Source organism: Ischnura elegans, chromosome 5 (assembly GCF_921293095.1).
Source record: "Ischnura elegans chromosome 5, ioIscEleg1.1, whole genome shotgun sequence".
NCBI classification, from domain to species: domain Eukaryota; kingdom Metazoa; phylum Arthropoda; class Insecta; order Odonata; family Coenagrionidae; genus Ischnura; species Ischnura elegans.
The window spans coordinates 100085203-100106509 of record NC_060250.1 but is presented as its reverse complement, the minus strand read 5'-3'; the positions used below and the strand labels follow the sequence as shown (position 1 = coordinate 100106509).

The following is a 21307-nucleotide window of genomic DNA, read 5'->3' as shown; positions in this document are numbered from 1 at the left end:
ATATGTATATGTTTTTGTGCTGTTATTGTTGGAAGAAGTGTATGCGTAGGGTGCACTTGTACAACTACATAACTCTTTCAGATCTTACATGTTTTTATCAGGAACATGCTCGGTAACCCCTGTTGGTTGCACCTTCTATGGGAATACGGGTGGATATAAAATGGTAGTATGGTTATATAGAAGGTAAATAGAGGGATAACGTTTAAGTTTTGCCTATGTAATGCAAATTAAATATTCATACTTGTCAAGCTCAAAAATATCTTGCAGACAGAGCAAACTTATTCAATCAAAGGTGTCACCTTTCTTATGACTTGTAAATTTTGGTGTTCTTTACTATACTTTTGGTCCATTCCTTGTCAGTTCAATGCAAAATAGTGACAATTTCAACTAGTCTCTCTTTAGACCATTTTACACGGGGGACGTACTTGCACAATCTGACGTGTGTACGAAAGCACAGGCAAAATTGCGTCGTGAAAAGCAGTGAATTGCCAGAACACATGCAGGAATGCGTGGACATGAGATGGCAAAATAGCCCCTAATCTAATTTCATTCATGCATTCTTGCAATACCACGCCATTTTAGAAATTAATGTAGTTCTAACCTGCGCAATTCCGTGCCCCGTGTAAAATGGCCTTTTGACTTCATAGCTAACTTTCTGGATGTAAACATAAAATAAAGACAGGATTGATTGTCATTCATAACGTGAAAAATACATCCACCATTTTTATGAAATTAACTCTAAGAAAACTTAACAAATGCAACAATAGGGTGGTGTCCTATTATTTTTTATTATCTAAATCGAAAGATTATTACTCCTGCAGTACGCATTTCACGCTTTAAGATTTTTTAATCTCGACATCTATTTTTTGCTATTAAATTAAAAGTAAAAAATTTCAAGCGTGCGAAAACACGACGGCTAAGTATGAATGATGGGAAAACACCGTGTGACGTTATTCTGGTTCCCGCTGTTGCCGTGTGAGGTGACCTTGGGGCGAGGCTTTGAGTGCTGACACGATGCAGGCTTCTAGTAGGTAGCGCTTGGCTTAAATAAGGATTATTAATACCTTATCAAACGAAGAAAACTTTCCGACCATAGACAGTTTTAATAGGTGATTATTAAGAGATGTTTCCCTGAGCTCTGTGCCTCATGCATGCATTGGATATCTCAGACAATGTAAAACTCCTATCTACTCGTATAGAAACTAGGTCCCTGTGACGTCATGTGGAGTGGCATCGTATGGGCGCCAATCTGGCCTTTTTCAAATGCTGTTAAAATTGACCATTGCCATTCGTCAAAACTGGGATTTCTAAAACCAAATAATTTGTATATTATGAACACACAGTTAGCCTTTCGTTTTCTCTGATGAAGGTAACTAACCTATTACTTTCCCAATTCCTTGCACAGGTAATTTTATGTTGTTATTCATCATTTTCATTCCCCACCTCATTGATAATTATGGCAAGAGGAATAATTCAGAGTTGAGGTGAGACAGAAGAGTAGGTACTGTTGTGTTTACAAAATGAGGAAGTTCAAACACCTAAATGTTTGAAAAAAAAAATGCTCTGAATGGTGTACTTGAGAAGGAAATTTTAAGTACATCAACAAGTCAATTAAAGGAGTGATTAAAAAAATATCTTGAGATATATGCTAAAAAACTGTATCTTATTCGATCATATCAATTATTCTTTCATAACATATTCAATTAGAGCAGATAAAGAAGACTCATTAATACGAACAACGTTCTTATGAAGCAAATTGTTGGTCCCGACGAAAAGCCAATCCAATCCATAGTAAAAGAAACGTTTTTACGAAATTACAAACCTCAGTCACAGGCCTGGCAGTCAAAAAGAACTTTATTACAAAGTTCCATGGGTAAGCAAAGGCATTTTGGAGAATATACTCGACGATACATTATAATCATTGCACCACGTTTAAGTTCTCCTCATGTACTGTGCTCAAGAGTGTCAATTATGGTTCTTTCTTCAGTATGCACGCAACATCATATTATAAGCTTCATTCCTGTGGAATCATGGTAACTCACTCGTAAATTGGACGTACATTAAGTCCTCTTCTTACGAACATTCGATTTACGAACTTTCAGAGATGTGAACATTCACAAAATTCAAGCATGCCTGAAATTTCAAATTTGGCACCTTTGGAGTTGGCTGATGTGACGAGGTGTGGCGTAGAGGGACTCGCACTTGGGCATAATCTGAACAAAGTATCATTTAATCTTTAGTGAAGTCAGGAACTGTTCACCATTTCACCCGTTCTTCCTTCCCGCAGTAGATTTTTTTCGGCTCCAGCTATATCGCACGCATAGCTAGATTAGCTCGTAATAATCGTGAGTTAACACACAGTTGTAATTTAGCATTGCATTCTGCAGGATAACTGCATGTTTTGATGCCTTGCAAAGGTTTATCAACTTACAAAAAAGGCATGGGAATGCATCTCGTTCGTATACCGAGGACCTACTGCATTCATGAAGACATCAACCTTTGATTATATCATGCTGCATTCTTCTATTGATAAAACCAAATGAATATTCTTGTTTTTATATATTTGCAAGTAATTTAATTGTGTATACTATACATACAACTGAAGCTATTTCACAGTGCGGCTATAAGTACCGGATATTGAAAAGAGAATAAATTTTTTTTGCGATGATTCCAAAAAGAAACATTCATACTAACTTCATTATTACGATCCTCCGGTTTTTTGGTCCCTTAAACTTTGTAATAACGAGAGTCTACTGAATTATCCTAAGATCTGCTTGTGAATGCAGCTGATTGAAAAGTACTGAAAAGGATTTCTGCCTGGATTAGTGACTGAAAAATTTGGTGACTCTACAGCATGAATCAAGTTGTCACTACCATTTGCCATCAATAAAGCAGAATACTTGATCCAGGAGCATACTAAGAAGATAGAGTGGGGTATAGATGCCCATTACCCGAAAGATAACCGACTCAAATATGTAGACATAGAATAAATGGTTACAGATGTTCATGTCAGCAAGGTTGCTATTGTTACCAATGCTTCATCAGAGGGCCAAAAGGTAGTCATTATGACTAAGAAAAAAGACATCCCATTCTGATTCTCTTTGAACATAGAAATAATCATGATTTCAGTGATTTAAAATGAAATGCTATGCAGTTGTTTTCATTGTTTCTACTGATTGAGAAAATGAGAAGGGGTTCTGTGATATGCATTTCCTAAAGCATATTTGAAGGTTTACCACTCAGAGCTCTGTGCTCATTGAAACTACATAGCCATTTGGCTATTAATAATAAATAGATAATAATGGGCTGTGCACTTAAAAATGCTGATGCATTCATGCTCAATTAATTCCAGAACTATACCAGAGATTGCACCAAAGATTGCCACCAAAGCAACCTTAACGTCTATAAAACGAAATTCTAGCCAAGGAATCAAACAACGCAATAGTCTGACATACAGTTTTTCAGTAAAACTACAAGGTAAATCAGAATATTAACATTTACCTAAGTCACATCTCACAAATTTCATTTTATAGCTCTATGATGTAGTATTACCTATTTGCAACAAAAAATAATTAATCGATTGCACAATACCAATACCAAAAAGACTTCCAACCTATTGATTACAAGAAACTTCAAATAAGTTCTGAAATTTTTTTTTCACCAAATGCTAAACAGTTCAAGGTAAAGAAAAATTTATAAAAATAAATAGCTCAAAAACTACATACCAACATCTTGATTCTCCACCTCAGCACGAGACTGATACACAGAATGATGAAGGGATGACATGCCATCCATGCTGGCACGACTAGCAGGCTCCGCTACATAGGCAATTGAACTCCCAGGGCCAACACTGGACTTTTTTCTTTTAGGAAATTTGCCACTTTGGTTCAACACAATGGTGAGTTTTCCACCCCCACTGCTTGCTGGTATAGAACCAGAAGAGGCAGCGCCGCTTCCACCTTCATTTTCTTCATCACTGGAATCACCATAAAATCGTTTTGGCACTCTCTTGCGCTTAGATAGTCTTAAACCATCATCACCTTCCATGACTGAGGTTGGGGTGGTGGGAGCACTAGTGCTGTGTATAACAGATGAATTGAGCAATGCGCCAGCTGAATTGTGAATGTTATGAACTTGTACTGGTGGCGTCAGCTTGTAAGGTTGTTGGACTGATTCTACCCTCATCCTCCTGGCAGCTTTGCTCATTTTTGGGGTGGGAGTGCGAATTTGATCAGACAGGAACCTATCATTGTCTGCCTGCTTCCTTCCCACTTTAGAGATGAGGTGAGGCCGTTTTCTTTTCCTACCTCTTTTCTTTGGTTGAATTAACGGAGTGAATCCTTCTGAGATGTTATCCAATGGATTTCGAATTTCAGGTTGAGGTGGTGAAGGTGCTAATGGAATAACTGGAGGAATTGCTGCAGGAACTAATGCAGGTGGAGCAGGTGGGGGAGGAGGAGGAGGAGTAGCAGCCATTGGAAGTAGTGGGGCAATGGTGGGCTGAGTTAAGGTTGGCTGAGTAATAGGTGGCTGAGTCAAAGCAGGCTGCCACTGTCGCGATGTGGTTGGTGAAGCAGGGCGGGAGGCTGGTGACTGTACGGATGTGGCAGGAGAGGGTAACGACACATCTTCGATGGTAGCAGCTGATGGCGAGTTTCCGGGAGGTATCCTGCTGGCCAGAGCCAAAGCAGCAGCTGCATTGTTGTGAAACTTTCTGGGCTGCTCATCATAGAAGTCTTCATCTGTTTCAGATTCATCAGTTTCTAAATCTGACTCCCGAATCATCACTTCACGAAGAGGGGGAGTTTCTTCTTTAGCAATTATTGTGTCAACCCGAGCACCCCCTTCATGAGCACTACTTGGAGAATGAATTCCACCATCCCCTCCACTTGCAGCCTTGTCATCCTGTCGACTGTTATTCCCCATGTGTCTCCTCCGCTTCCCCTCTTTTCGTTTGTCTCTCCGAGCAGACCTATTAGCCCCTCTGCCAGAAGTGACAGAACTGTCAGAATCACTCCCACTCGATGAAGAACCAGAGCTACTACTAGGGCTAGAACAGCTGCAATTAGTACCGCAGCTACAGCTACTACTATCGCTATCACTTGAGTCACTAGTATCTGATGAAGAGCTGCCACTACCAGCCTTCTTCCTCTTTTTAGGACTCTTCGGATGCTTTTTTGGGGATGATTCCTGCATTTCTGAAGGATTTGTATCAATTTCAGCTGATTTCCTTCCCTCTGCGGTGTTTGAGCAGTAATTATGGTCAAAACCATCATCAGGTTCTTGATTATTAACCTCATCAACATTTTTGGACTCCTTGAGGTCCTCTTGCTCCTCACCTGGCTTTTTAGTTTCTTCTGTAGGATCTTGATAAAAACAGTAATCATGTTCTGCTTTTATAATGCGTGCCATTAATCCAATATCTTCTGCCTGCAAAGCACGTTTGGCAGACTCTGATGATGATTCACCTGCATTTTTTGGCTCCTCTAAATTTGCTGTGTAAGTCTTAAAATTATCCCAAATCCCATCCACAAATTCTACTGGCTTTACCTCATCTTCATGAACTGGGCTACTTGCACTTACATCTTGCTTCTCAACATCATCACATGGTTCACCAGTTTGCTGAGAACCACCAGGAGCATTCTGCTGAGAGGGTGGCACTTCATCATCAGAGTCATCACTCTCAGAGGATAAATTGAGAGGTGGCAAATCCATTACATCTACGACCTTCTTGATTGGCTTTTGGTCTTTGCCTAGAATAGAGTCATCAACTTTATCAGCACCTCCAGTAGACTCTTTATTTGGTGCGTCCTCAGCTGAATCTTGCTTTAAAGGGGAGGATCTATCCTTCGAAGTGATACCTTTGTCCTCCTCATTGGTACTTCCTTCCATTCTGTTATTTTTCCCATGCAGGTTATCTTTACGACTTTTAATTTTGTTATTACTATGACTACCATGATACCTATCATTGGGTGATGCTCTGGAATCGACAGCAACATTTTCATTGTCACTGAGGTTATCTTCCACAGGTTTGGTGTTAGGGTCTCCATGTTTCAGTTCCTGATGCCTAACGACAAGCCTTTTTGAAATGAAGTGCTGACCACATTCAGGGCATGCATGAGGTGCCTCTCCCAAGTGAAGTCTACGATGTACTCTGAGAGCAACAGCACGACTGAAAGTAGAACTGCATTCTTCACACGTAAATATAGCAGGAGGAACACAAAAATGATAGACATGAGGCCATTTCTTCTGCAGGCACCTCTTGCAAAGAACACTCTCAGTGCCATGTTTCCAAAACAAATGCTTGGTGATATCTGGCTTGTTGCGATATGCAATGTCACACCTATAGCATAGGTGATTCAATTTGTGTTTCCATACATGTCCAGATAGCCTTTGCTGATCACCAGTGACTTCAAGACAAACATCACAAGCATGGTGACGTTTTCGTAAATGAACCATAAAGCGAAAAGCTGATGGTAAATTATCTGCTGAGCAGAAACAGCACCGGAAGTTAGGTCTTTCATTTGGAACATAAACACCAGGACAAAGGTGGCATAAGAGTTCACTGTAGCTGTAAAAATTGCATTTACACATTATGCAAAGCAAATTAGTTTTTTGATGCATTTTCCTATTGTGAATATACAACTCTTTGTGAAGTCCAGTGGAAAAACGACACTGAAAACATTCGTAAGTCTTTGAAAACACATGTGAGGATGAAGTGTCTGCATTATCATAAGAGTCACAGTTGAAGCAAGATTTATCCAGAACATTCAAGGAATTCTTCAGTATTTCCACAAATTTACTAGCTGCCAATCTATCAACCTGAGTTTCTGAAACATCACTCTTTATCAAATTACTACCTTCAGGCATATCAGAACCGCTGGAAATTCGTTCAGTACCACCCTGATACATTTCTGACACACACAACCTGTCATCATCATAGTTATCTTTCTTAACTGATGGATAAACTTCAGGTTGAAACCTATGCTCTGCTAGCAAGTGTAATGCTAACTGCTTCCCATTCACTGCAATTTTTTTGGCATGTGTACAATATACACATGAAAAACATGCAACTTTGACTGCTTCTTTCAATAAATCTTGTATTCGATAACAATCCATGTTCTTTTCCAATGGGATAATTGTGACTGAAACCTCTTCACCAGCCAGTTGGATACCACTGGAATCATCAGGTAAATCATTAAATATTGTTGATTCATGGGTTTCTTCTGGGCTATTTTTAATGCCATTTTGTGAAGATACCTCAGGTTCATCTACTTGAACACTAGTTTCAGGTTTATCAACTTCTGCATCCTTGTCATCATCAAATGTGGGTGACAATACATCCTCCCTTTTCTCTTCCTCTGCTGGTAAAGCTTCTTCATTCGACTCATTAGCTGATGACTTTGGTGAATCCGATGAATAATCATTACCGTTCAAATTACAACTGTCAGCATGAGGAGTGTTTTCTTCTATACCAACAGGTTGGTTAGACACATCTTCTAAAGCATTTTGAGTAATTTCAGGTTTTTCCTCAGATTCCTCCGTGGCTAGAGGCTCTTCTCTGGCTCCAGTTTGGGATTCGTCAGAAGCATCAGAGAGTGTGAGATCCATGTTTATATCTCGATCCTCCTCATCACTTTCCATCTCAGCATCAGCATCGCCCAAATTCTCATCATCATTTGTAGTACTCTGGTCCATAACACCTTCTGGAGACTTGGATACATTCTCTTCCATTTTATCCAATTCCTCTGTTTTAACCACATCAGTTTCAACCACGTCTTCAGTTTTACCCACATCCTCTCCTTTATCCAAGTCTTCTGTTACTTCCAAATCATCTGTTTTGTCCAATCGCTCTATTTTAGCCAAATCTTCTACTCTATCTGATTCATCAGAACTACTCTCTTCAGTCTCACTTTTCTGTTTACTTTCCCTATTGGATATATGCTCACTCATTTCCACTGTGGGTTCCTCCAATTGTTTCGCCTCAGGAACTGATGATTGTTGTGGCAACTGTTCACTTTCATCTTTCTCAACGCTAAGTGTTTCATCTACAGAGTCCTTAACATTACTTTCGCATGACAATGAATCCTCAGAAGAATTTTTAATAACTGAGGCGATAACATCACTAGTGTCTGCCTCATTTTCTTCAGGGGTGGATTCCAATGAGTCCTTACTCTCCACTCTCATCATGAACTGTTCACCATCAGGGTCATCTTTTTCAAAAATAACAACCAGCACATTGTCCTTCCGCTTCAGTGATTTCTTTGCAGCAACACGGATATGCACTTGGCATAAATTAGCTGCATTATTGATATTACAATCACCATCAGCATCAGATGCTTGTTTGGAATTGGAGACTCTTGAGCAATCCAATGCAGATGCTCCTGATGAAAACTCATTATTATGACCCACATTATCACCTAATTGTCTTTGTTCTGGGAAAGAATCCTGTCCTTCACCATTCCCTCCCCCTGTAATATTGCCATTACTTTCCCCGCTGGCTGAGGGAAACTCACCACTATGGCAGCTGTGATCAAAAAAATCATCACCATCGGAGAATATTTGTTCGCAAGTACAGCATACAAGCAGACAGGGACTTTGGCGGGAAGAACGGAAGGCATCTGCCGATGAGTGGGAAGATTCTGTGGCTCCATGAGATGATCCAAGATGAACTGCTAACCTTTCAGCACGAGAGAACATTGCAAGACAGAATAGACAAATATGCCTACGATGAACTGATTGCATGTGCAGGAACAGATCCCAGCTTTCAAAGTACGTGTCACAGGCTGAGCATAAAATTAACTTCTGAGTGATGTGTAGGTTTGAACCTGATGTTGCCAAGGTAGCACATGCAGCTGCCTCTTCAGAAGTAACTCCTCCAACCACACCAGGGCATGCCACCTGATGCTCACGCAGCATCCCTACAGATGCAAAATTAGTTTCTCCACATTTGTGGCACTTGAATTTTACTGCTGGCTGTAATCCTAAACACTGTAAATACTCAGTACAGGTCAGAGGAGCTGCCACGGTCAATGGTCGGGATGATGTCTCAGCACGAGAACTACCAACCATTCGTAGTGTGCAACCTGGCTTCCTATCTCTCTTTCTTTGTGCCTTTTTTCTGGCTCTCATACCACCTATAACACCAATTTTGGAGCTTTCTACTTGTGCAGTCATTTTCTTATTTGTCTCATTGTTTGTACCAACAATGGATATTGACTTCTTCGCCTTTTTCCCTGCACTTTCTTTAGAGGATTTATGTTGTTTCACAGTAAGAGTGACTGTGTTATCGGTAGATTTGCGGTTACGGATACTTCTTCTCACAATATCACATCCACTGTATTCGCCGTCATTCGATGGCAAAGACGACTGTAATCCCCCATCATTCTGTAATTCCTCCGAGGGTGTAACCTCAGACACGTCTAATTCACCGTTTAACTCGGTAGGTTTCAAAGACAAGGACTCAACGTCTTCATTTTTGCTATCACCATCTAGACATTCAGACTTTTCCGAATGATTTTCATCTTGATCAGATATCTTTAACTTTTCAAGAGCTTCTGGGCCCATTATATTCTCAGAATCTACAGGTTTAACAGTTTCTTCTTCATTTTTGAGGTTTATATTCTTCTCACACACAGGGCTACTAATTCTCACATTTGATATATCCGCGACTTCCACCGCATCGTCCTTGTCCGTTGATGTTACTACGCCATCGGCATTACCATCTTCCATCGCCAATATTTAACTTCCAAATTAAAACGAGAGCCTCCTGAAATACAAATAAAACCATTAACATGACGAGGTAATTACATTTCCAACGATAGAAGATAACAATTCAATACCAAAAAACTTATAATCAATGAAATTACAATATAATACCCGGAATTAAAACTGATAAACCGAGAATTTCTTTAGACTGGTCGAGGAATAGGATTTGTTAAAAGTTTTATTATTGCCATTAAATGAGAGAATGTAGCACATAAAATCTACTAAATGACATAAAAACAATAAGAGTAGTTGAACATGAAACAATCATGATACATGAGCAACAATAAACACAGCAATAACAACTTTTGGACACAGGGAAAAACTAAAATACATAAATGCAAGTAACCTTAACAATTTAAGACCAGAAAATGAAACCGATGACGACGACACACAGGTATCTTATAGAGAAAAAATATCGGTTTATATTATACACAAAACATAAGCCTACAACGCTAATTCGTCGGATACAGACGAATACACTGAGTCATGCAAAACTTCATCACCTTAGCTTAAAAGGGATTAGATGAAATTACAATTAACATGATAACAGAGCTACGCTGCAATGGACCAATGATGAATGAAAACGTTGTTACCCTCTCACAGTTCTCTGTACTAACAATCGTCAGGACTGACCTCGTATATCAAGACTAACCATCAAAACATGAACTTAACATGGTATACAGGCAGTTTATGGAAATAAAATAACCAGAATACGAGCTATATTCAGAATCAGACAGTATAAATACCTAATTATTTTCTGCGTTATTCTCTACCTTTGTGACCAAAATGGTTTCTCAGGGAAAAGATGGAGGATCATACTCGAATAATAAACAACTACTTACTTGAGAGTATAAAACACTAATGCTGATCCAGACATAAGAGAATCACTGCAAAACTTAGAACCATAGATTGCTGACGGCTCTCGAAAACATTTTTCACTGACTTCCCCGCCTTTATATTTTGGAAAATGGCGTCACCGCTTCTGCAGCACTTCGTTGCAAATGTCTCACGATTGGTTGGAAGCCATTTTCGACTGTAGTGACACCTTGTTCGCTGATGAGGCAATTCTATCATGAAATTCAAACGGTTGAAAAGGCAATCAGGGTGTTTTTATATTTTTTCTCTAGTCTGCATATCTTGGTACATATGATTTTCAACTCGAGTTTACCCCTCACTTCGTCAAAATATGTAAATTATCACATTCAATAATAAACGACTGCTGAGCAGTAGACATTACGGCCCCATGGTGCACTTCGATAGGAAAACAATTGTAAATCGAGAACCGCATCCTCGCTGCCATGGAGAACAGAATATGTGGTTAATACGTGATTGTGATGTGTGTTAACCATGCTCGCTGTCATCCCTTCCATCTGATAAAATTTAAGCAGAAGCTGAAAAGCATTAAATTTGAGAGTATGAACGATCGACGTAAAATTCTGAAACAATTGTAATTGGTGTGTATTCTCTTTGGCTGTTTGACATACCTTTGGACTCAGTTTCTTTGGATTACTTAAGCTACGTAGCATGTCAACTCTAGTGTTCGTGAATACGTATTTACGGTTGTTCCATATCTACATTTATCGTGTTGAGATAAATTTTCTTCTTTACGATTCTTTCCTAGGTTGTAAATACAGTATGGCTGGAAAGAGCAGTGTGAATAAAAAACTCTGTAGTAGCAGTGTTGAGGTAAATATGTTTTAATTGACTGGTGTAAGAAGGCAGCGCCTTCGCGTAAAGCAATCGTGTGCTTGAAATTTATTTGCATTTATTAATGTCTTGGATACAGTGACGTGCGTCAATAAAAGCGCAAAATAGTGCGAAAGGAAAATGTCTTTACTGTGTATTAAACTCACTGTCTATCAGGTCACACGACAGTAATCGTCGTCCGTCATCTAGATGCCAGTAGAGCGTTACTTCTAGTTATTAATGTGAACCATGCGTCAACTTCAATCCAAATAAACGTTTTCAGATTAATAATAACACCGAATAACCGCCAGAGATCATTGTTGCTTGATTTTATGTAAACAGTTGTGAATACGTTAATTCCCTCGTAATACAATAATATCCTGTAAAATAAGGAATCACTAAAGAAAATAAAAACATGCTGAACACCTTGACTTTTAATTTTCTTCCCTCTCTAAGCTTGGAATTGTATGTGAGAAAAAATAAAAGTGTGCAAGAATTAACAATATTCACATGAATATACAAGGACTTAGAAATAAATTATACGTTTGCTAATGATATCCTAGACAACTTACAAAAATTAGAGGACCTATATCACAAACACTTAACATCTATAACATAATTGCCAAAATAGTCTCAATTTTTACTCCATGGTGAAAATATACCAAACAAAGCACAATCCTTCAAGTTCAGTCAGTTTTTTTAGTTCATCAAGAGAAGCATTACTGCAAATCTTTCCCCAGCTAATGGCAACCACTCTCTTATTAACCAGCACAGTGGTTCCCAACCGGTGGTACGCATACCCATAGGCGGTATACCGAAAATAATCGGAAATGGCGGATGCCAGGAACTATGTATCTTTTAATCAGAAAATATGTATGCATGTTATATTGGGTATTTTAGGCAAAGTTTCCATTTATGAAATTTCTCCTCCTTGTAGTGAAATTATATAATAAAATGTGCATGCTACATTTATTGGTGGTAAAATATTAGTTACATACATATATAGAGGGGTACTGAAGGAAAAAAATAATGGGAACTGCTGATTCTCTTTGTCTTTTTTTGGAAGGCATGACACGCAGTAGTTCCCCAATTAGCCCCTGCTATTGTCCTGAGTTTTACTACACCTTGATCTACAGTTTGTAAAACACATATAGAATTTGGTTGTAAAATGCTATTTTTTATTCACAAGTGCAACATTTGAATATGCCTGGCAATTATCAGTTAACAGCACAACCGTACAATTTTCCCCCAGGTTCTTGCATCTAATGTCCCAAGTCATTGAGTGCATAACTCCAATGTTATCCAAGCATTATTATTGTGAATTTAGGTGCACAGTAATTTTTTATCCCTGAAACATATGGGATGGGCATATTTTCCCTACAATATCTAGTTTTACCTTACATGAGTCATCTGTATGTGTACAAAGCAATACTGTTAATCTCTCCTTACTCATTTTTGTGCCTTTGCAAGGATCCCCTCAAACTGCAAGAGGTGTGCTTGGCAAGAGGTTTTATAGTAGAGCAGCCTTGCCAGCATTATAGAGCAGGGTTCGTATGTACTTAGGTAACTGTAACCTTTTCCCACTCGGGTGTCAAGTGAAGGGTGTCTTCCTTGCTCATTACCAAATCCCATGTCTCAAAACTCTTGATAGGTACAATTATCCATTCAATGTATTTAAAAAATTAAATTCCAAGTAGACCACTGGAATAGGGTCTGCATAATTCGGAGTGCAAAGCATTAGAGGACTGGATCCCAGTTTTCCATGGCTTTTAGATTCACACTTTATGACTCTTTCTCTGGTTGGAAAAAGCAAGCCATCTATCCAAATGTGATTTCTTGATTCTATGGCCAGTGGTAATATAGTTTGCTTTCACCTTTGGAGTAGAACTGTTTATGGGCAGTTCTGCTGACCTTTTCTGGCCAAGCCACTTGAATATTGTAGATTCCATTTGTGGATGTTCCCCAAGCTGAACACGTTTCCTGGACATGACGCTGCCGAGCTAACCACATGAGATAATCGAAAAAGGCTATTCGGGCTTCCTGCCGGGTGGTCTCCCTCCATTCTGCCAATGTTTCGGAACACATGTCAGGTTCCATCCTCAGAGCTAACACGACTCGTGTTCCGAAATGTCGGCAGAATGAAGGGAGACCACCTGGCTGGAAGCCCGAATAGCCTTTTTCGAATATATTCGCCGGGAAAGCATCAGTTTTTACTTCAAATCAGATAACTCTGCCCCTCCTACTAAGTTAACTCTGCTCCTTATTCATACAACTCTATACTGCCATGTGATTGGCACATCCAGTTGATGACGTAGTTCGAGTTTTTCAATCTTTTTGATTTTTCTGAATGTTTAGGCCCTATAGAAGGATACATCGAAGGTAACCAGAACCTTCATTTACCATTTATTTAAAAACACATTTAAGGAATTTTTCCTAAGTACATTACTGTTTTGCTAATAAAATGTGAAACTGTGAATCGTACAGAATTTTTGAGGGCATAAAGAGGAGGTAATGAAGATTCTTTAGAATTGGTTTCTATGCATAGGTTTCTGCAATCTGACTGTGAGTGCAGTAGTTCTGCTGCTACATTTTTTTCCATCGTGTCTCAGCTTGAGCGTCTCATCAACGTGGCATGGCAACTTCCTCCCCTATTCATGGTTATCCATTCCCTTTTCCTCTGCGTTCTTGTTGTAGGAATGCATTCCTCCTGAGTTCTTAATCTTGCCCTTGTTGCAACAGTTAAATTTCCATCATATTTTTTGTTACTTGGGGATTCTTCCCATCAGAAAGAAATTGCCAAATAATTTCAGTGAGTGCTCGAGTTTACTCAAAACTGCTTCAAGGGCTGAATACACTCATTGGCTCAATGTGTGTCTTCTTGTTTATCTTCCTCCCTTGTCAGTTAGCAAAAGAAGAATGAAAAAGGGGAGTACTGGGCAAACTGGGACATACTGGGTATTAATGATATGGCGCAAATCTTGTATTTTTAGTTGAATGAGCTGATAATATGAAACACAATACTTAATGTATGAGCTGCAGGTCATCGTTCTTGAGGTATAAGGGCATCTCCTGTATTACTTTGACTTTCTCCCCAGTCCAACATGATATTTTTTTCTTTAAAAACACTATACAGCAGACTCTCAATTATCCGGGTTGTGGATTATCCGTGCATGAGTTCATGATCCTTCTAAGTTTTATTCGATCTTTATAATAAAAATAAAGTCGGGCGTGAAAGCACCATGATATTTGCATTTTTAAATAGAATGCTTCACTGGGCTAATTATTTCCGCAAGAATCCCCTTCCAATAGTGGAATTATTTTATCTACTTGCCAACAAGATATGTTTCAAGTTTACTTGGACGTCTGCTCTAGAATTGTAGACGAAGATCAGCGATGGGAAAAATTCTTGATTAATTTTAGATGATTTTTTAATGGTTAACCAATTGTAAAATTGAGGTAAATGTTACTTATGATCATTAATTGTATATTTCATATTGCAAATATTGCAGTGGCCTCGCATGTGGTCGAATAAGGTCCAAAGGAACAGGAGATTTCGTCGCACTCGGACACGTTTATGAAGTTACCAGTCAAAGCTAAACTGGAGAGGAAGGGAATATTAGAAATGAAAGAAGTGGGGGAAGTAGAGATAGCATGAGTCACAGCCAGGCACTCGCCTGCGTAGACAATTTGCCTGAAGTCCTGGTTTCCTATAACTGCTACCGCACGATAGTGTAATTGCGCACCTATTGCCTTCACGGAAGTTTCATGCGCCTCTTTTAAGCACCGCGGTGGGGTCAGTGATTACGGATCCGCATCCGTTAGCAGTTACATCCCGGGCAACTTGTGCGGGATGCGACTACTCGGCATGCCTGTCTGTGTGGTTTCCGACGTTGCGCAGTGGGTTCAAAGCATTCGTGCAAGCTACCTTTCTGAGTATTTGACCTCGCAGTCACGGGTGCGTGGTTTTCGGAAATCATGTACAGTGGAACTGCGGTCTATCATTTTTGAGGGGGATGGATGACAAAAACGATCAATGCAGGAATGTTTAACTAGGTTGCCTATATCCCAGGAAACGCTGGATTTTTTGCGCATATTCACTAATGGATTCAAACAAGATTTAGCTGATTACAGGAATATTAGTACTTTATCAAAACACTTGGGTCATATTGCTGATTCAACTGATATATCTTTCAGGAACACGCCACCTTGCTAAAAAATGTTTGCACTCCACCTGGCATTTGCACTGCTACTATGGATTTCTGTCTGATGTAAAAATTCTTATCCATCAAATGCTACTTCTAGTATGTGCACGTATTTACAAGAGCAATGAGCATTGTATGCCTAAAAGAACCGCTGTCGCCGGCGCAATGATTGGTTGTGAGATGGATCACAAAGGCCAAAAATAGTCTGTTGTTTGAAATGTTCCTTTGTAATAAATATATATTTTTAATATAATTGAGGCAATGTGTAAAGCATGAACAACGTTGCGATAATCATCCGCGGCACGCCCACCTGATCCTTGGCTTCATCCCACTTTTTGTTTTCACCAAGTAGCTCGCTCTACCCACACCCCTACCGTCATGTACTAGCGGACAACCCAAGGCGTTCTGCCATACTCATGGGCCTCTAGCGCGAATTCTTTTCTTCATCTTCAATTATTTTCAGTCCATCTTTTAAAGTTCTCACTTGTTTCTTTGGAAGGGCCATGGTCCGAAGACATTTAAAAATGAAATCTGACTTTATTAAACCCACACGGAAAACACTCGCTGGTTTGAAGTCAACCCATCCTAGAAAGTATGGAACCACTCTTACGAGGTGAAGTTCGGAACTGATGCTATCGCGTACCGTGAGCATACTGCAGAGGGTTAAGCATGACCATATGACTGCGCCATGAAATTTTTTGTCCTGAAGGGAAGGCAAATTACCCACTCATTTCTAAATAGTGTTGCGCCAGATGAGCAGATGAATTCGGATTGCTAGCAGGGAGAAACAAAATATCCTGAGAAGATATCGCTTCGTCAGTAACTCTGACAAGTGAGACTTATAGTATAACTCGTAAATTTAAACCTGATGTCCTGTTTTCGGAAAAAAATGCTGTATCAACTGCCGAGAAGCTCAGCTGCAAGGATATCGAGTTTCACGAGAAATCACCATTGTATTTTTCCAACAATTTCCTTGCTTAAATAACATTAGAAATACGTCGTGTTTGGTATCGTTCTCTTTTGAATTACGTGCACATTACTAATATTTCAATCTAATTAAAGTATAATAGCAATTGCCAAAAATCATTTTTAGACTCCTTTAGGGCCATTAGGTGATTCATACAGCAGTTGACCTCCAGAAACTGGGAACTTTGAAGCTAGTCAGCTAAAAAAAAGCCAGCGGGCAAGAAAGGGGGAGGCGTGAAAAAGGTTTCTTTTGTTCTTGAGTAACTTGATATTGTCTTTCGAAGCTAAGGTCTTCATAATATGATCCCTGCGTGAGCTGGGTCCTTTTGTTTGATTTCGGAGAAGAGGAAAGCGTCAGAGGGGGGAGGCGAGTGCTAAATGGAGAGGGATAGCGGATCTTGGGAAATACGCTAATATCACTATCCCACGGCACTGAGCTTCTCGCTATGGTAGTTCAATCTCCTGGGGAAGATTGAAACTGTATGCCTGTCGTTATTAGCCATAAATAACACATTGTTAACAGTTCAACTCATGTTTGTCAAACGATGGATGCGGGAAAACGATACTTTGGGGAATGATAGATGAGGAAAAAAATTCATTGCCTTTATGGAACTTTATTTGGGACCATGAACAGTGAATAATGAATGCAGGAAAACGATCAATGTGGGAACGATAGATCGGGGTTCCACTATATTACTTGTAGCAGTAGGAATACGAGTACACACAATCATGTTATAACCGCGAAAAAGATTGTGGTCGGGAAGAGAAAGCCCTTAACGATTCCGGAAAGCAATATAAAATTATAGACAGTGTGCATAAGTAATAATAGATTGTTTGATTCACGTCAATTATGAAAATTGCAAGATATTAATGTTAAGTTTGGATTATCCGTGTTTTCCGATTATTCGTGCCACCTCTCCCCATCATTGTTCCGGATAATCGGGAGTGTACTGTAGATGACTAATTTGCCCATGATATAATATCCAGGAAGTTTAAAAAAGTATTACCGTATATGTCTGAATATAGTCACCCCTTTTTTTCCGAAAATGCCCAAGGTAAAAAAAAGGGGGGGACAATATTCAAACACATTTTTTTAACTTTTCCCAAAACTGAAGCCTCAAAATTAGGGGGGGGGGGACTATATTCGGAGAAATACGGTATTATTGTTTTTTTTTAATGGACTAACACTTAGGAAGGGTCTTTTAAAATGTAAATTTGTGTTTGAAGTGCATATGGAGAACTTGAGAGTGAATTTGTTAAGCTCAAGTCCTTGTGTTTATTAGCCTTGTCATTTGGTGGAAAATCTGTGAATTTCACCCATGGGTTACTCCATGCCATTTTAACTACACCCTGGCACCCCTCCTACTCGGATTTTAATGAAAGTTAGTACAATTCATTGGTTCACTGTTTTACTCCATAAGTAATGCTGAAACTTGGTGAAATTTGAATTATAGTTCACAGAATCATTAAGAATCCTCTTGATCCAGGACTTAATATGAAAATAACTCTGAAAGTTTGTTCAAGGTGTTAGAAAGGGGTGTCCACTATTCCCTTTGATTAATGAGTGTTTAATAAGTATGGGATTAAAAAAATTTAAATTGGGATTTTAATGCTGGTAAATGAAGTTATAAATATGCAACTAATTTCTAACCAATCACACTATTGCACTTTTATTTCACAAACTAACCATGGCTTCAATTCAGCCTTGAGCATTTCATAATTTGGCAAAACCATGATTGATGTTTAAATTGGAGTCATGTGAAGTGTATATAGTTTTTATTTCTATAAGATTTTGAACAGCGGTTTCCAGGCATCTATATTTACATTTAGCTGAAATCTATGCCACAGCTATCTTGTCATTCACCTCATCTTGTGAACCTAATAGCACTGACAGTTAACATCATAGCGATAATACCTGTGATAGATTGTGAGTTGCTAATAAAGATAATATTATCATGGGAAGAGTTTGAAAAGTACCTTAATGAATTATGCTATATTAAATTTTCTCTCTGTTAATTTTACTTTTTTTTTAAACAGACATTGACGGAGGTCTTCCGATGTTTCATATGCATGGAAAAACTGCAAGATGCACATCTTTGCCCTCATTGCTCCAAGCTCTGCTGTTTTGCATGTATTCGCCGTTGGTTGACGGAGCAAAGATCTCAGTGTCCTCATTGCCGGGCAACATTATTTCTCTTTGAATTAGTCAACTGTCGGTGGGTCGAAGATGTCACCCAGAAGTTAGAAAGCCTAAGTGCAGCTAAGTCAGAGAGTGAAGGCCCTGGGGGTTCTGGAAATGATGACATACCTGCATCAGAGAGGTTAGTAGCAAAGCTAAGTAGAGGAAGGTTAAACTTAATTTTGATCAACCGTTCATTTTCATCCTGTTCATTAATAAAATCAGTTCTATGTATTTGACCTTGACAAACAGGGTATATTTTACGTATTGAATATTTTCTTTATTATTTCCACCTCATTTAGGAGGTTAATGCTATTCCAATGTTTTACTATGAAGTATGATAAATGTATCTTCCTCCTAGAAGTTTTCTTTATTTGGTGCTATTGGGCGATTTATTATAAATAGAGGCTAGTTATAGGAGGTTTTTCGCCCTGCTTTATATGTGGGAATGGTATGGCACCAGTGCCATGACTTCATTATGAGGACATTTTTGTTAATACATACTTCCTTTATGGAGGTTCATTACATGTATGTATGATTCCAGTGTATGTTTGGTGGTCATAAAATATTTTAGCTAATGTAAGTGGTCTCATGATTTCTATTCTTAAGGTGTCCTGACCACCCTGGTGAGCATATGACTGTATTTTGTGAGTCATGCTCCAAGTGCATCTGCCACCGATGTGCCTTATGGGGTGGGACTGCCCATGCTGGTCACTCATTTAAGCCAATTGCCGAGGTCTACGAGCAGCATGTGCAGAGAATCAAGGCTGAAGTTTCGGAACTCCAGCAACGCCAATTGAAACTAGCCAATGTGATGGTGAAAGTTGTAAGAATTTATCTCTTAACTATTTTGGTCAAGTGGTTTACAAAGTTACCTTGATTTTTCATCGATGATGCTTTTGATATATTCTATTTACATTTTAGTAAGTTTTCTTCTCTGCATTCAAATCCATAATAACAAATCAGCTGCAAGCATATTTGATGGAAAATGAAATAACAGAGGAGAAATATGTCCGCTTATTTTTTTGCTATTATTTTTTCAAGTATGAATTTACCCATAATGTAAACACTCAAAAAAATTTTGTCTCTTTAGAATAAGTCAACTTTTTCCGGTGAGATTTTGTGGAAAAGCATTGCAAATGATGAAAAAAAGATATTGTACTGCCCATTTTAATTTTATTTCACAACTCTACTGTACGCGTTTCAATTGGCTTACCATCATCCTCACTTGATGGTGTAGCAGAGTAGTGAAATAAAATTAAGTGGGCAGTACTATATCATTTCTATGCCCATATAGGAAAGCTTAAAATTTATTAAGAATTAAATAAATATATTCAGTGCTTCTTGTAAGGTCTGGTAATATTTTTTTCATTTTCAGGAACACAATGTGGAAGCTGTTCGTGAAGCACGTGATGATAAAGTTAATGAAGTACACCGTGCAGTTGAGTCAATGATATTACATCTGGATTCTCAGTTGCGCTCCAATATTTTGACTCTCACAGGCCGGAAAGGGCTATTAGTGCAAGAATCTGATAAACTGGATGCAGTAATCAATGATGTGGAGCACAAGATATCTACTTGCTCTCATGCCGAGCTGATTCGCCAGTCTAAGGATATTTTGGATAATATCAAAGCCACCCAACGTAGACCATTAACTCATTTAGTTGCAGCCCCAATACTTGGGGAATTTAAAAGGTGTTTTACTTTTTACTACAAGGGATTTAAAAGGAGTTGAAGGGTGCTTAAAGGTTTTTACTAAAAGTAAAAACTAATTTCTTCTATTTTTTCTTTCTTTCCTTTTCATTCTTCAGTTTACTTTTATGTGGTTGTGCATTTTTATGTATAAAGTTACAGGTGAATATAACTTTCACATAAAAAAATACAGAGTAGTGAAATTCTGCATCAATGCATCTTAACTTTTTGCCATTTTTCTTCCCCAAGGAATTGGACAGTCTCCATTATATTTCTGCTAACCTCCTTAATCGTGTAAAGAATAGATCTATAATGTTCTCAAACAATTCTTTATAAAGAAATTTTGTTTATTCTAGTATCTATTGTGCTAAAAGGCGTAGTCCTATATCCTAAATATCATGTATTTTTTATCTGCAGGTGTGAAAGCATTTTCCCTTAAGTGTTAATTGCACTTTTTGTTTATAATGATAAAATTCTATGGAGTAATATCTCAAATTATTTTTATTTCCATGCCGCAGTCTCTTTAAACTCTTTCCTTGCAGGGGATTTTGGGAAACAATAAAATCTCTAAACAACACAATTTGGTTTTCAAATCAACAAATTTGAGAAAAAAATGTTTTCAAACACCTCTTAACATAGCTTTCATCATTATATTTACAAAGTTTAAAGTTTATCTTAAGAATTTTATGGTTTTGCAATGCGTTACATTGAGCATCTAATTTCCGGAGTGGGCAACCTGCATATCACGCAAAAGGCCTGGCTGCGATAGGCATCACTTCACATTTTGGCTTTTCGAAGCATAATGTACAGCAAA

At 38.6% G+C, this 21307-nt stretch overlaps 2 protein-coding genes across 4 annotated transcripts in view; one reads left to right on the top strand and one right to left on the bottom strand.

Annotated features, from left to right (window-relative positions):
* The window catches only part of LOC124159337, a 34781-nt gene extending 23830 nt beyond the window's left edge, over positions 1-10951 (bottom strand). Inside the window, exons 1-2 of the mRNA XM_046535090.1 lie at positions 10611-10951; positions 3726-9769 (exon numbers count right to left, since the gene is read on the bottom strand). Coding sequence (XP_046391046.1) covers positions 3726-9732 — 6007 coding nt within the window. The 5' untranslated portion in view covers positions 9733-9769; positions 10611-10951. The remainder of the gene's footprint in view (positions 1-3725; positions 9770-10610) is intronic.
* Positions 10952-11076: 125 nt separating this feature from the next.
* Positions 11077-21307, top strand: part of LOC124159339 (E3 ubiquitin-protein ligase TRIM37-like) — a 36736-nt gene continuing 26505 nt past the window's right edge. For 2 of the 3 annotated variants that reach the window (XM_046535095.1, XM_046535094.1), the window contains exons 1-5: positions 11079-11222; positions 11390-11454; positions 18660-18943; positions 19411-19627; positions 20180-20496. In XM_046535095.1, coding sequence (XP_046391051.1) covers positions 11404-11454; positions 18660-18943; positions 19411-19627; positions 20180-20496 — 869 coding nt within the window. In that variant the 5' untranslated portion in view covers positions 11079-11222; positions 11390-11403. Of the gene's footprint in view, positions 11223-11389; positions 11455-18659; positions 18944-19410; positions 19628-20179; positions 20497-21307 lie in introns of all 3 variants that reach the window. The other variant, XR_006864947.1, reaches the window with a different exon arrangement.